The following is a 15177-nucleotide window of genomic DNA, read 5'->3' as shown; positions in this document are numbered from 1 at the left end:
GATAAAGGGAAGGATCCAACAATTTGGTTCCACTGATTGAAGCGGTTTTGCAGACAAAAATAAAGTATACCTTTCTATACTTTGCAATTCCGAAGTCTTAATTCAAAATCTGCTTTGGAAATCACCTAAACTTTTACAGCATATCAAGGGCTGCAAAAGTAGAAAGGAGAAAAAGAGGTATTGCTGGCTATGCAATCTATCTATCCCAAGATTTCAGATATGAGTGTTTAAAGAAACTATTTATTGTGCTCCTTTTTCCTTTTTTAAAAAAAATAATAATATTCCACATATCCTTAGCTTTCCTATCAATACTACATCCTGAGCTGCTTTTCAGTATGTTAATCAGAAACACATTATATTTTTAAAAGTTTCCGCACAGTTTCCCAAATTAGCTACTGAATATACTGCAAGTAATCTTTGGATTATTAATGATATCCTCTCTGCAAGACACACTTTTCTCAAGTGTTATTTCAAAGAATCATTAAGTGCTAAATAGCTTTTTTGGCCTATCTCTTATAAAATGTTATGTGACGCCATGTATGTAACAGCATTAGGAAAGGTAAACTACTGTTTAGTTTGACAGTTACTTTAATGGCTTTTCTAAATGCAACATCCAATCATCGATTTCCATTCCTGAACAGAATTTGTTTCTTTACTGTCTGACACTCTAATTTCTGGCTTCTATGAACTAAGTAAGGCAACACTTCCATTAAAGAGGCATTTGTTAAAAACAGTAAAAGAGCAACTATGTAAATATGTTTTCTACTTACGTTCGCACGTGTCTCCTTTTTGCTGGAAGCCAGCTTTGCAGATACACTTCCCAATTGGCACTAACCATTCTCCCTCTGCACTACAATGCATTCTAGGGGAGTTTTCGGCTTCTTCTTCCGCACTACTGACGCACGTTCCTCGGACCTCAACTAAGGAGGAGAACTCTGACCCAGTTACTGTGTCTGGAAAAATCGCTAAGTTCTCAATAATGGACCAGCACTTCTTATAGTACACTTTGACAGAAACCAGAGCAATGCAAGCCCCTACATCCTGAAATGCAAGGTAGAATCCTTTCTTGGACAGAGGTCCGATCTCTCTCACTTCTGTATTAAGTTTCATTTTTCTCTCCCCAAGGTCACCTTGGGTAAAGCTTTCATCAGCTGCAATAGTGTCTATTTTTACATACTGGCTTTCTCTGATACTCCTTCCAGTGTCATAGTCTGTTTCATAATAATGCAAGTTGAACGTTTCTTTACATGTCCCCAGGACTCCAGGAAGGCTATTACAATCCCTCAGAGTGAATTTTAGTTCTACAAAAATCCTTTGTGCATTGCCTTTCGTGATCCAGTTAGTCCGTAGCCAGTTATTTTGGTTGGGTTCCATGACTTGGCATACCTGGTATGTTCGTATAGGCGTGTAGTTTTCATCCAGTCCGCTAATTTCTTCCCACTGAAACATAAAATCATAGTTATCCATACTGAGATAAACTTTTCTAATAAAGAAAAATTAGACAACAAATATAGTACAAGATTATGTACTATATTTATCACATCAAGTGATAATTAACATATATTAACATCAAGTTGTTTTTGATTACCAGTGACCAAAAGCGTATGTTTTAACAGTTTACATTTTTTTAGCATGAAATGAGAAACTTTTTTTAAAAAATGGAAGGGAAGGATATGATCCAATGCCTAATAGAATACATTTATAGGCAGAGAGCAGATGTAATAGTGGCACATATTAAGCATCCCTAATTTGAAGTGTTAATTCTAGTGTGAACAACCAATATGGTGATGGTAATATCTTTCCATCCTACAAAAAGTCTATAAATAAAGTAAAATGTTAAAAACATGAAATTAGCATACTGCTTAGACAACAGTATAGTCAATATGGAAGAACTTCCAAAATATTGTAGTTGCAATTCTCTAAACAATAGGTCACATTCTTATATTGAGGTAAACTATTATTTCTGCATAAGCCCAGGTCCAAAATAAGTGGTTCAACATTAGAAAATTTATTTCATTTTCCACCAGCTTCTTAAGAAGGGTTATTTTTAAAATTCAGTTGAGTATTCAAATCTATTCCAACAATTGTTCTATAGTGTCTCAACTGTATTTTTTAAGCACTAAAATTTAAACCCATTTGGTAGAAAGAAAAATTACATGGAACTCTACTGGCCAGCTCCAGAAACAGTAGGATTCCAAGTTGATTGTAGGGCATGGTAAACTTTATTGGAATCTTTACCAATGTGTGTACATATATACATAAAATTCTATAAATGAGTGTTTTCTATTGCATCAATTTGGGATATATGAAAATAATGTATCCTCAAAATTTTCTAACTCTTATGTGCAAGAAATGTAATGCTCTAACTATAATGTCAGAATTTTACATGCAGGCGAAATCAGTTATCAAGTTTATTTATTTTTAAATGTAATTTTGTTTTTTCCCTTAGAAAAAAAACTGAACAGTAAATTTTCACATAAACTCTTATGTGAAACTCAAAACTCAAAAACAGCCATTTCTGAGTTAATTGTTTTATTCTCTATTTACCCATTTTATTTACTAGCCAATATCTAAATTATTGATTCATGGGTTTTTTAGTCATTCAACCGACTCATTCAGCTTCCTGGTCCATATTATTTCTACTTAAATGGACTCATGTATAACTTTACATAAATGGAGTTCATAGAACAAAACTTTCTTTTGCTCTCTCTCACTCCGTCAATCTCCCACCCCCACCCCACTGTGCCCACTATAGAATGTTCTGTCATTACAGAAACATAACTGAATATAGTCCAGCTTTTTTTTCCTGAAAGAATAAACAGTACTTGTAAGTAATAAGAGCGTTAGTTCATAAGTAAGATTACCCTCGATCTTAATAAAAGTAATTTGTCCAAAACATGAAGAAGTAGCTAATGGAACCTTAGTAATTTTTTTAGCAAACTCACAAGAGAAAATATTTCTATAATTCACTTTTGTAACTATTTTTCCTGAAATAGCTTGAAATTATGAAATGCCATCTTGGATGAGCTATTGCATGATCATAACATTTTGGATGGGTTATATGTAACATGACTAACCTTTTTAAACTGAAATAATCTATTTTCAAATAAAATAGAATAATTTTAACTGACATTAGAATCAGTTTTATATTTCAAATTTACTCAAGTAAATCTTAAATCGTCAATGTATTTCATTCTAATATAAATAAACTGAAGTTGAATTACCAAAAATGGCAAATATTTAACCACTAATAGGGCTAGTTTTCAAAGTAGCTATATGAATCTAGAGTTAAATTTAATTATATTTACAACGTTTTGCTGATATTAAATATAATCGTTGTATCTGATATACCACTGAAAATTGTGTAGCATAATAATAAAAATGTTTGGTAAATTTTACATTGTGTCTTAAATATTACGTTTCTTGCAAGTTCAATTGATTATTTAGGATTCTGTACCTGTAATTCAAGCAATAAGGAAAACTGATTTAATGCCATTATTGCCATCACAACACTGAGATAAGCATTGATAATAATGGCTATTTTCCAGATTCTGTCTTCACCAAGTTATATTAAATACTTTCATAATCCCAACATTAATCACTACTGATTAATCATTATTGATCAAATACAGTTGTAGTTGATGCCAGAAAAGAAAACAAAGGCAACATCAGTACCAGGACAGGGAAGGAGCTAAGTGTTTTAGACATTAATCCTGATTACTTAATAATTAATAAATTACGATAGGCATTAAAACCATGCTCATTCTTACTTGCCACTTAACTATTAATAAATCACGGAATGCAACTATTAACTAAGCACAATACATAGTGTTTACACTCTAAAGGTATACAGATTCTTTCTTTACTGAACTGTATTCTATGGAAAGCATATCAAAAAAAAACATTAATCAGATCACTGATTTTTAATAGGACATATTTGTAAGTGTAATTTAAACAGACAGTAACTATTGTCTGCATAGTATATACCCTGGATGAATGGAAACCTTCTAGATGTTCTGCAACTCCCACATCCAAATTATTAGAGTCGCTGAGAATCAATGGCATGCTTTCTTGTCAACTACAATGAATAAATGTTACAAAACTATTAAAGTATTATAACAACTTTAATATTTTAAAATAATATTTTTTTTAAAAAAAATCAATAAACCCTTACCAAATTTAAAGAAAAAAGAAGCGGAACCCCCCCCCCCAGTGGTTTCACTACCCCATCATTGCAAATGTTGGGCACCCAAAAGTAGATTACATGCAATTGTCAATTATCAGACATTGCCCATCCCTGAGCTATATTTGGATTACTTTTCAACTTTTTTATCTCCCTCTCTCTGAACCATGCATATGCTTTTATTGTTTCAAAGCTGGACTATCACAGTTTATTCTGAAATTGTTCTAATCCTCTTCTTAAAAGGCTTCCTTCAGTGTGAAGTGCTAATACTTAACTTAATTCTCATCTTAAGCATTCAGCTAACGTTTCATACATTCCAAAAGTCATTAGACTTGTTTCCACCCAGTGCCTGGATTGATTTTATGATCTTGCTTTTTAGTTAACAGACTTTCAAGTTTTCATTCTTTTTATTTACAGGATTTGTCACACTTCTACATCCCCACTCAGAATTCACTTTCTTTGGGTTCCAGATTTCCTTATAAGTGCCAGATTAAAGGCTTGATTGTATAAACCTTTATTTGAAACTTGTATTAATATGAATTACTCTAAATGATAGGCAGTAGAAATCCACTTACAATAATCAAGCTTCAAAAAGAATTTAGAAAATACTGTACTTATTTGATTGCAGTTTCTAAACCTGATGTATTCAGTCGTATGATATCACAGCTACTTAAATAATCTTTGAAATAATTATATATTATTCAAAATTACACTCTGTCCTTTCACTACAAGGGCTTTACAAATATTCTTACCATATTAAGAACTGAAGCAGTAAGAGTAAATGAGTTCCAAGTCTGAAAGTTAATTATTTAAAGCAATAATGAAACAATAATTTATAAGGATATTTTCAAAAATCAGCAAGATAACCTTGCTTTGAAAAATTGTCAGTTAAAGATACAAATTTCTGCCTTAAAGCCAGCAAATTTGGCCTTGAATTTAGAAACTTTACAAGAATGTTTAAATACCTGAAATATTAATTATAATGTATTAATAAAATGTAATTATATATTAATTACATCGAATGATACATAATATTCAAAATTATGATCAGTAAAGCTGTTTTTAAGAATGAAAATTGAAATAATATTACTCAAGATTAAAAAAAGTTGAGGTGTGCCGCAGCTTAAAGAATTTAACAGCTAAAAAAAACTATTATTAGTTTATATCTGAATCACAATGTTTTTCACAACAGAATTTTTTTCACCATAAGTTTTCTTCAAGGAATTTTGAGAAAATTAATTTAAACTACTCATTCTGATTTTGGATTTTGATTTAAATGGTATGCTTACCCCATTGGGAGGAGAAGAAATCCATTCCAACTCTGTCTGTTGTGCTTTAGAATCCAGCAATATTACTGAAAGAAAAAATATCTATGTATTAAAATATTTTAAGAATTGTACACTCATGCTGACATTGTGTAAGTTAAGGGCATTAAACTACTTTGCCTCCAGGTTTTTATTCAAGAAGAAATTAATATCTTAGCAGCTGGTTGAACATACTGAAAAGTGACTGATTTCACAAGGATACTTTAGTAGGTAATATAAACCAAAGGAAATGTAAAGGACGTGGCCAGGATCTCCTTTATACTGGAATGCCTTTATAATAGTAATTTTTTAAAATGAAATCTATTCAATCTTTATTTCATGACACAAACTTCCTAAGTAAACTAACTTATGTACTGTTCTAAATGAAATGTAATATTTAAAGTCTTTTCTGACTTTTACTCCAATTTACAACATAAACATAAAAGGATTAGTATATCAGTAACAATATTCAGTTTTCACATTATTCAGCAAAGAATGCATCTAAACAAAACTATAAAACTTTGTTGACACATTACTTCTGTTGTTTTATAAGACATCCCAAACTGTTGGTCAGTGCTGAAACTGCTAACAATTAGATTAATAATTAAAATATTATTTCAACAGCATCACTTTGTGAACCATTTATATTAATCTGATATTTATTCATGATTTGTTGTCATAACTACATTTTGTCACCTACCATACTAAGAAAAAATATTTCAATTAACAATTTAATATAAAACATATGCATGTATTACACTAGTTAGTAATACATTCTATTAACACTTTGCACAAATATATAGATGCTCTCAGTTTTAAATTTAAAATACTTTTGTAATTGTAACATTTGACCCTTAACCTATATAAAACAAACCTTGATAATAATAAATGGAATATTTAAGACTGGATTTCTTAAGCATTAATTTTATAATACTTTAATAATAACAATAATAATGTAATTAAAGAGGATTATATCATAGCCTGATCTCATGTGCATATAAAAGTTAAAAGTTACAGTGATTTCAAAGGTATTTTCAAATAGGCATAAAGAGTTGCAGTCTTACATATTGTGAAAATATACTGAGAAAACCTCATGTGTACCTTTGATATAATTTTATGCTTTCTCAGTGAAGGAAGTTAGGCTTCATACAAAAAGCATCATTTCTACATAATTACACCACTAATTAATCCAGATAGCTAAGGGATTCTTTCTATGGTGTTAACAGTTTCTAAAAGAAATTGATAAAAGAGTTATATGTATTGGGTTGCTATTCAAAAACCAGGCTAATAAGTTCAGCTAAAGAAAAGGCATTCTACATGTTAACCACTCCATACCCTTGAAACAGACTGAAGAGCAATTGTAATGTTTAAATACTTTACACATTCATAGTACTCAAATTAAACCAATTCCAAAACTTAAAGTGAAAAGTAAAAACTTTTTTAATCTTCCTGAACATGCAAAACTATAATTTTAATAGTATCAATGTGTGCTGAAAAAGGTAAAACTCTCTTCTAGGATACTGAAAGATGAACAGCAACTTTCTCTTGAAATCCTTTTGCAAGTACTGAGGAATCCTTTTATTTATTCTTGACAGTGAAGTTCCCTAAAGTTTCTGCTAAGGGTTTTAAGCAGAACTTTTTCTTTTCAAACGAGACACCTTTGAAACAAATGACTCAAATCAAGTCATTATCAGAAAATTGAGAGGGTGGGGTGGGGGTGGGGGAGCTCCTTTCAAATCTGCACCACACATTTTCACCAACACCAAACTTACTTCAAAGGGCAGGATCTCAAAATGCCATTAGTGCTCTAAAGCAATGTATTATTTTATTATTCTGATTTCTTAAAGGGAAGATATAGCTTTTTCTCCCGACAAAACTACACAGAAAAGTCAAAAGTGTGACAGAATAACCCAGCAAGTTAGATAGATGTTTAATTTTTTCAGAAAAGCATAGTGCCTTCCCCTGCCCACTGTTAGTTCAGTTTCAGTGACTGAAAACTGAGGGGATGCCATACAATCTGTTTTGGGTCATGCATGCCTTTATCTTTATCTGTCTGCAAGGGCAGACAGTGGCTAATAGTATGGACAGGAAGAAATCTCAGATTCCCTCAGACCTAAAGTGCCACACTGAGTATTTGCTTAAAGAGCAGCAAGGATGCCTTTCAGATTTCCTTGGGGAGTGAGCAGAGTGTCACTTTGCATGTGGCCTGAAACCCTTCCTTATTACTAATTTCCTCAACTTAGGCCTCGGTGCCAATATTAGTTAACACACTTCTAAAAGAAGAATGAAATCTGCCTACATAATGAAGGAATACGAGTCCATAAACCCAGACATAGGAAACCTTAGGTTCCCAAAAAGAAGATAAAAAAGGATGTATCTCCGGGGGGGGGGGCGGGGGAGTGAGTCCTAACCTCACCTGACTACTCCTACCCTTAAAAGGGAGAGCAGCATCTCATCTCCAAGTGTCCGAAAGCCATTTTTCCACCCACGCTGTGCTTCCTCTGCCCTCTGAGTAAAGCGCGGAGGAGTTTCTCATTCCCCCCCTCAACCCCCCCCCCCGCCTTTCTGGGCTGTGCTCTTGCAAGAAGCGGCCAGTTTCCGCGCTTCTCCTTACTAAGCTGCTAAAAGAGCATCTCTCTCTCTGTCTCTCTCTCTCACACACACAGACACACAAAACACACACACACATCCCTCCACCGCCATTGACCACTTTTCCCAGCGTAGCACCCGAGACGGGCCAGGGGGCTTCGCCTACAGGCGAGAACAAATACCGATCCTAAGGGGGAAAAGCGCCCCCAGAGTAACTTCAATGGAGAGGTGACCCTCCGTTTTGCCTACCTCTACTTCGCCCCATTCACGAGGGCTTCTTAACCCCTCTTAAAAAAAAACCAAAACACTAGGAAAAACAAAAATCCGAACTCCGATCCCTCACATGCAGCACTCCTTTTTTTTTCCTTCCTAAAGAGGAAGAAAGCAGGTGCGGGTAACCGACGGTCGATCCCTCTTAGGTATTCAGAGCCGAGAACAACTACGAAAGTTGGAAAGTTTTGCGAGTCCGCCTTGCCCAGGTAAACGTGACAGTTCTTACGAGATCAGAGCTCCTTCCTATACAAATGCCTTTCTTTGACCAGCCCAGTCCAAATGAGAGCCAGTTCCTAAATTAGCAGGCGATTTCAAAGTAGCGCTACAGCATATGTGAAATCACACACCTTCAATTACTTCCCACGGACACTCCAGGGACTCCAGATGGAAGGTGCTGCTTGCTTTCCCTCACGTATCTCGCCCTACTCCAGAGCTTTGTTTTCAGCCTCCTCTTACCCTCCCTCCTCCTCTCCTTTCCCGAGGTAAGAGATTTAATCTTCCAGATAAAGTTTTCAAGAGCCCTTGATCCCATTCCCCAGCATTAAGCATGCAGATGGACTTCCATGTTATGTATAATTACGTTTATTTCATCTCCGAGAGCCTCTCTTTTCCCATTTCCAATTGATAGTGAAAAGCGTGTGTTTTTTTCCCCCGATGTTGCCCATAGCTCAAAAAAAGAAGGGGAAAAAATAAGTCTCCGGAACCGGGGAGGGGGTGGGCTGTCTCAACCCTCCTCCCCAAAAAATCTTTTTATCGGTCTTAACGTCGTTTCGATTCTCCCCCAAGTAAGAAAACCTACGACTTTTGCCTATGGCGAGAAACACTGCCTTCAAAAGCTCCGTCCCTTTTAAAACGGATCTGGCATTTAATGGGGTTTTCGGAGCCCCGGTTGTTCTTGCCAAAAAATGGGCTGATAGATCGGTCTACACTATACACGGAAGCATATTATGTACAGGGCGACCCATTGAAGGTGGGGAGACTGTAATGCATACTCAGCGTACATAAGAAAGCGGTCTTATACAGAGATAACGCGGCGTTCTCTGCGTACGTGATGCAAATCTTTCTGGACGCGGGCGCTGTGCTCCGCTTCTTCGTTTGCTAACTCCGTGCCCTGCGAGATGGGATCACGCCACCAGCACAAAACGAACAGATGGTCTTTATTATTAGCTATTATTATTAGCTATTACAGGTGACAGGGGTGGCTATCCAGAAAGGCATCTTACTTTTCCCTCCCCCCCCCCCCCCCCCAAATCCTTAGATGATTTCATCCTCAGGGCCGAAACTCCTCTGCAGTCCTGGAGCAGGTCGCTCGCTTCACACCCGACTCCCTTCCCTTCCAAACACCGGCGGTGTCGGAAGCCGGGAGGTAACCGCCTTGTAGCCAGATTGTCTTTCGAGAGGTGAGGGGGTTAATCTACCAACCTATAAAATTAACCGCGATAGAGGAGCCTATCCGAGAATCCTACCACCACTCTCCCTCTCTTCCCCCCCCCCCCACCTTCACCTCACTAACTGGCACATACGGAGATTCAAAGCCTTCCCGGACCTTTTCATCACGTGCGGCCCCTCGCGCAGCTAACCCAGTTCAGGAAATGCGCCGTAGTCTCGGAGGCAAAACACACACACACACACACACTCGGGGGCGCGATCCTGATCTGCCCTTCTTTAATATCAATGCCTGGGGACGCTGGTGGACTTCAAGGAAGGAAGGAAGGAAGGAAGGAAATAGGCGGAGGCGCTCGGCACGGGGCGGAAAGGTGCCCGACGCTCTCCTTTCGTCCGGATTGCATCGGGAGCAAAGGGAAGCGGCATGCAGTTGCGACCTCGAGAGCGGTCCCGAAAAAGCCCTTCGTAGCGGGGGGAAAAAAAAAAAAAAAAAAAGANCACAAAACGAACAGATGGTCTTTATTATTAGCTATTATTATTAGCTATTACAGGTGACAGGGGTGGCTATCCAGAAAGGCATCTTACTTTTCCCCCCCCCCCCCCCCCCCCCAAATCCTTAGATGATTTCATCCTCAGGGCCGAAACTCCTCTGCAGTCCTGGAGCAGGTCGCTCGCTTCACACCCGACTCCCTTCCCTCCCAAACACCGGCGGTGTCGGAAGCCGGGAGGTAACCGCCTTGTAGCCAGATTGTCTTTCGAGAGGTGAGGGGGTTAATCTACCAACCTATAAAATTAACCGCGATAGAGGAGCCTATCCGAGAATCCTACCACCAGTCTCCCTCTTCCCCCCCCCCCACCTTCACCTCACTAACTGGCACATATGGAGATTCAAAGCCTTCCCGGACCTTTTCATCACGTGCGGCCCCTCGCGCAGCTAACCCAGGTCAGGAAATGCGCCGTAGTCTCGGAGGCAAAACACACACACACACACACACTCGGGGGCGCGATCCTGATCTGCCCTTCTTTAATATCAATGCCTGGGGACGCTGGTGGACTTCAAGGAAGGAAGGAAGGAAGGAAGGAAATAGGCGGAGGCGCTCGGCACGGGGCGGAAAGGTGCCCGGCGCTCTCCTTTCGTCCGGATTGCATCGGGAGCAAAGGGAAGCGGCATGCAGTTGCGACCTCGAGAGCGGTCCCGAAAAAGCCCTTCGTAGCGGGGGGGGAAAAAAAAAAAGGAGCGATAAACTTTGTGGCCAGCATCACCTTACCTTCTTTCGCAGCCTGTGCCTCCCCCGTGTGTGCAAACTGAAGCAGCCAGATGTTACACAAAATAATCCAAGAAGGGAGCCTAGTTTGAAAAACCATGGTGCGTGAGCTGGAGATATTTAAATAAATCTAATGGTATGCATATACATTCAGAGAGAGACTGCGCTTGGCGTTGCTTCTCGACGGGGGCGCCGACGAGGACGAGGACGACGACGAGCCACGCATAGATTCCCGAAGACGACGCTACACAAAATTAAACGCCACGGAGAATGCGTCGCGAGGCGCCGACGGAAGAGCGAAAGGGACGAACGAAAAAAAAGAAAACCGAGAGGCATAAACGACGGACGCTCAGAGGCTGACGTCTGGCTGGCAAGCGAGGACACTCCAATAATATCAATAGGCGCGGAGGGGGAGGAGGGAGAAAAGGGGCAGGACCAATGGAGAAAGAACAGCCCGTCCTTCAAAATGACTGGCAGGCCACGCCAACCTAAGAGAAAGCGGAATCGCGGCCGCCGGACCACGAATCGTTCCATCTCGAGAGGCGGAGCTAAACGACTCAGCCAATAAACGGGGGGAAAGCGTCAGGTTGCGGCCGGTCTCAGATTTCTCTTTCAGCGCCTTGTATTTCCCTCGGAGTGCCTGTTTCTAGCCGGCGCAGTTGGCCGGGCGGAGGAGCCTGGCAAGTTTGTCAGCTCTGGTATGTTTCTTTGGAAGGGAAAGAAAAAAAAAAAAAGCCACCAATCAGCAAGCTTGGCTGGCAAAATCTTCGCTCCACGAGGAGTCCAAAGGCAACGCCTCCATCTTACCCAGCCCAGAACCTCCTGAGACTAAGGAGAGATGCGAAGAGCCGGCAGCTGCTCCTATCTTTCCTCGTATTCCTGCGGGACAACCGAGAAGGAAGGGAAAGCAGTGGTTCTCCCGGCCCTGAGCGGTGCTCCACCACCTGGGAGAGAAAAGGCCCTACCTGCTTCCTTCCGTCCTTCCTTCCTTGGCGGGATAACGCCCGGCCCAAGTAGCCTTCATCCTTCCCCGTTGAATGGGAAGAAGTGGAGGGGACTCCCTCCATCAAGAGCGCCGTCTTCCTTTGCTCCCTCTCCAGAGGGAAGGCCAGTGAGAGGCGGTCGGGGGCTGCGTGGTCTGTCGGCTGCTTTTTCTACAGGGTTCAAGTTGGGGCGCCATCCCTCCTGTAGCTCTGCTGGCCGTCCGCAAACAGAGTCTGCCCGGGAGGGGGGGGTTAGGAATTTAAGAAAAACAAAATGGGGAGGGAGGTCTGCAGGACGGTAGCAATGCTCCCTAAATTGCTCAACCTCGCCCAGAAAAGGGAGCAGAAAGCCGGGCTTTTTTTTTTATTATTATTATTATTTTTTTCAAGGCTCCCTCCTGCGGACCTCAGAGGGGGCGGTGTTTTTCCTAAAGGCCCCCAGGGGTGCCTGTCCCCGCCCGCGCGTTTTTTTTCCAGACGCTGCAGTGGAACAAGAGAGAAGAGTTGGCTGTTTACGTTCTTGTGCGGATGCTCATCGCAAACGATCCCTCCTCTCCCTCCCCCCCCCCGCTTCCTAGTGAAAGTGGTTGGTAAAGCTAGCTTTAACGTAAGGGAAAGTGAAACACACACGCCAAAACACGCACACGCCGTTTAATACACAGCTCGACTTTTCAGGTCTAAAAAGGTGCCAACGATGGAATTTCAGCAGATGACTTTTTGGGACAGAGCTGCAGCGGTGTGCAATCGGGGGCTTGTGTTTTCTTTGAAAATGTTGGATTCATAAAAGTCCGATACGTCTGTTCCTATATAGCCCGAGTTGATTCTGTTGCTGCGTTTATGAGCTACTTCTACACGATAGCAGAGCAGTCAGCAAAATACAAATTCTGATAATGTTATTACCTCTCAAATCACATACATCAGTGTCGTTATTATTTCCTGACCTCAGATCCTCGTCTTGCGTTTAGGCATGATTTTCTCAAAAAAATTGTATTAGATGTAGCGGGAGTTATTTTCCAAGCTTCTAATATCCCTGTCCACTGCTGGCTAATACTATTCCACAACTCAAATGAGGTTATATTTTTGTATGGAGATCATTTTAAAGTTGAAATAAGTGTGTTGTGGGTATTTGATTACAATCTCTAGTACCCAAATAGGTTTTAAACTGCAGTATCCTTAGCATTCAAAATATCAGGATTTTTTTTAAAAAAAACAAAAACAGATTTTTTAAAAGATTTTTTAAAAAAATATGTCATTTGATCTGCCAGTTACAAGTATTTGCAATAAAATATTGTTTCTGAAGCAACCATTGTAAAACTTTTAAATTGCTTTTAATTTAAAACTTAACCTATATTTTTCCTTGATTTTTTTTTGAAGTAAAATTATTTTCACTAGCAATATTTTTTGGGTAGTGTGTTCTACTGTCTTCAGCACTCCAGTATTTGTGAAGAAATCAGTTTAATGATGACATAAAGCTAGTTGCTATTCAGCATTTTTTCCTCCTGGAAGATTCAAGTAGAGGCAACTTCTAATCAGACAAGAATTTTATTGCTTTCTTTTGTAAAGAAAGTTGTCAGTTTTTTAAAGTTCAGCCCAATGATGCAAAGCATGCTTTCTCAGCAACATAAAGGTGAACAACATCTTATTGTTGTTTTAGGCATCTTAGTAATGCCTTTGTATAAATTGAATATAGAATAAATCCTTTTTTTGTCAACAACAGCAAGACAGATGCTTTGTTAAAGAACCCAGTTTCTTACTGTAAAGGAAACATTTGAATTCCTGGATGTGAAAATGATTTTAACAGAATGCAAACTTTAGTAATATTTATTTTGTTTTTATTTTTGAGGGGATTTTTTTTTTGCCAACCATGTTTTGATTTTTCTTCCCTAAAGATAAATAGTAAGTATGCTTTGAAAGGATACTGAAAACCAGTACTTGATTCCATCTTTGGAATTGATTCAGAATTAAAAGAGAACTGAGCTTCCAGTTTACAAACCGCCCGTTCACATATGTATATGTTCCATATACTTTGCATAAATACCTGCATATACCTAGAAGAAGAAATGGTATCTAAATATGATTGTGTAAAATTGTATTATTTTCTGAGTTAATGTTATGGATCAAAATGCAAAATTTGTTCTCTGCAGCTGTAGAATAAGGACACCAAAAATAGAAAATCAAGGCGTTTGTACTTAAAAAGAACAGTTTTGTTGTTGCTAATTTATCATATATTTTTAAAAATCCACATTTTTTGGTGTATAGATTTTTTCCATGATTTCTAGACAGATAACCTTGCCAGTTATTAATGACACAACAATTGGCAGAAAAGAAACTGGAAGTGTACTTTATTTACCTTTCAATTGCTGGTAGCAGGCCTGTATTCAGAAAATAAATAGTTTATCATGAAATTGAAGGTCAATACATCTATATCTAAAATAAGATAAGACACTTGGTGCCATGTACATAAAAGTAATTTCTAATTTTGCAGCTGTCACAGAGAAGGATGGCAGATTTTCAGAAAGGAGAGGATTTTACAGCAGAGAGCTAGACAACCTTAGAAACCACATTGTTCCTGTCCTAGATGATTCTCGTGATGACTTGTTATCAAGACACTTGCATATTAATTCTCTTTTTGGAGATTGTAGTTGTGATTTTATCCTACTGTGTATAGGTAAGTTACCGTACAGCTAAACGTGACTCATGATGATTTAAGGAACACATTGTTTTCTGGGAACAATACCAATGTAGCTTGTCTTCTGGGATGTTATTTCAACTACTCCAAGATTTCATGTGGTCTCCCAAATAAGTACTGATCAATTCTGCATGAAAATAGCTCACATATAGAATTTAACAACTACCATCACCAAAATCACCACCATATTCAGGAGAGTTTCTTTTAACAGTAAGAAACAGTTTCTTCAGATCCAAATTTTGGAAGAATAGGATTTCCTGGTTGCTGGGCTATTACATGGAAAGGAAGCATTGCATGGATGACTTGACTAGGTAAGACCTGTGATAGAGTAGTCCTCGATTACATTCAACACTTGTTTTTGAAGCATGATAATGAATTGTGAAGTATAGACTGAATATTGCTGAACAAATGATTAAATATGAAAAGAATATTGGTTTGGCAATATTTTAGCCGTAATCACTTTTCTCCAACCTGTTACCATCCACATGTGTGGGAATAAGTGTTT

The 15177-nt window shown here is 38.6% G+C and overlaps 1 protein-coding gene across 1 annotated transcript; it reads right to left on the bottom strand.

The window, feature by feature from the left end:
* Nucleotides 1–753: 753 nt before the first annotated feature.
* On the bottom strand, nt 754–11131 carry LOC107293056 (ephrin type-A receptor 7). Its single transcript, XM_015822189.1, has 3 exons — nt 11004–11131; nt 5473–5537; nt 754–1440 (listed from the first exon to the last, which is right to left on the bottom strand). Exons 1-3 carry the CDS (start codon nt 11098–11100, stop codon nt 763–765), a joined length of 840 nt encoding a protein of 279 aa, XP_015677675.1. The 5' UTR covers nt 11101–11131; the 3' UTR covers nt 754–762.
* Nucleotides 11132–15177: the final 4046 nt, after the last annotated feature.

Source organism: Protobothrops mucrosquamatus, unplaced genomic scaffold (genome assembly GCF_001527695.2).
Source record: "Protobothrops mucrosquamatus isolate PMUCROS unplaced genomic scaffold, P.Mucros_1.0 scaffold1491, whole genome shotgun sequence".
In the NCBI taxonomy this organism is placed as follows: domain Eukaryota; kingdom Metazoa; phylum Chordata; class Lepidosauria; order Squamata; family Viperidae; genus Protobothrops; species Protobothrops mucrosquamatus.
Note: the sequence above shows the minus strand (reverse complement) of the source record. Positions and strands in the feature narration are given on the sequence as shown.

Excerpts from the sequence above, each read along its gene's own strand:
- LOC107293056 (XM_015822189.1), bottom strand. The coding sequence starts at position 11,100 with ATGGTTTTTCAAACTAGGCTCCCTTCTTGGATTATTTTGTGTAACATC. Across the intron at positions 5,538-11,003 it reads GGCACAGGCTGCGAAAGAAG|TAATATTGCTGGATTCTAAA; the intron begins GTAAGGTGATGC and ends TTTTTCTTTCAG. Across the intron at positions 1,441-5,472 it reads TTTCTTCTCCTCCCAATGGG|TGGGAAGAAATTAGCGGACT; the intron begins GTAAGCATACCA and ends TTTATGTTTCAG.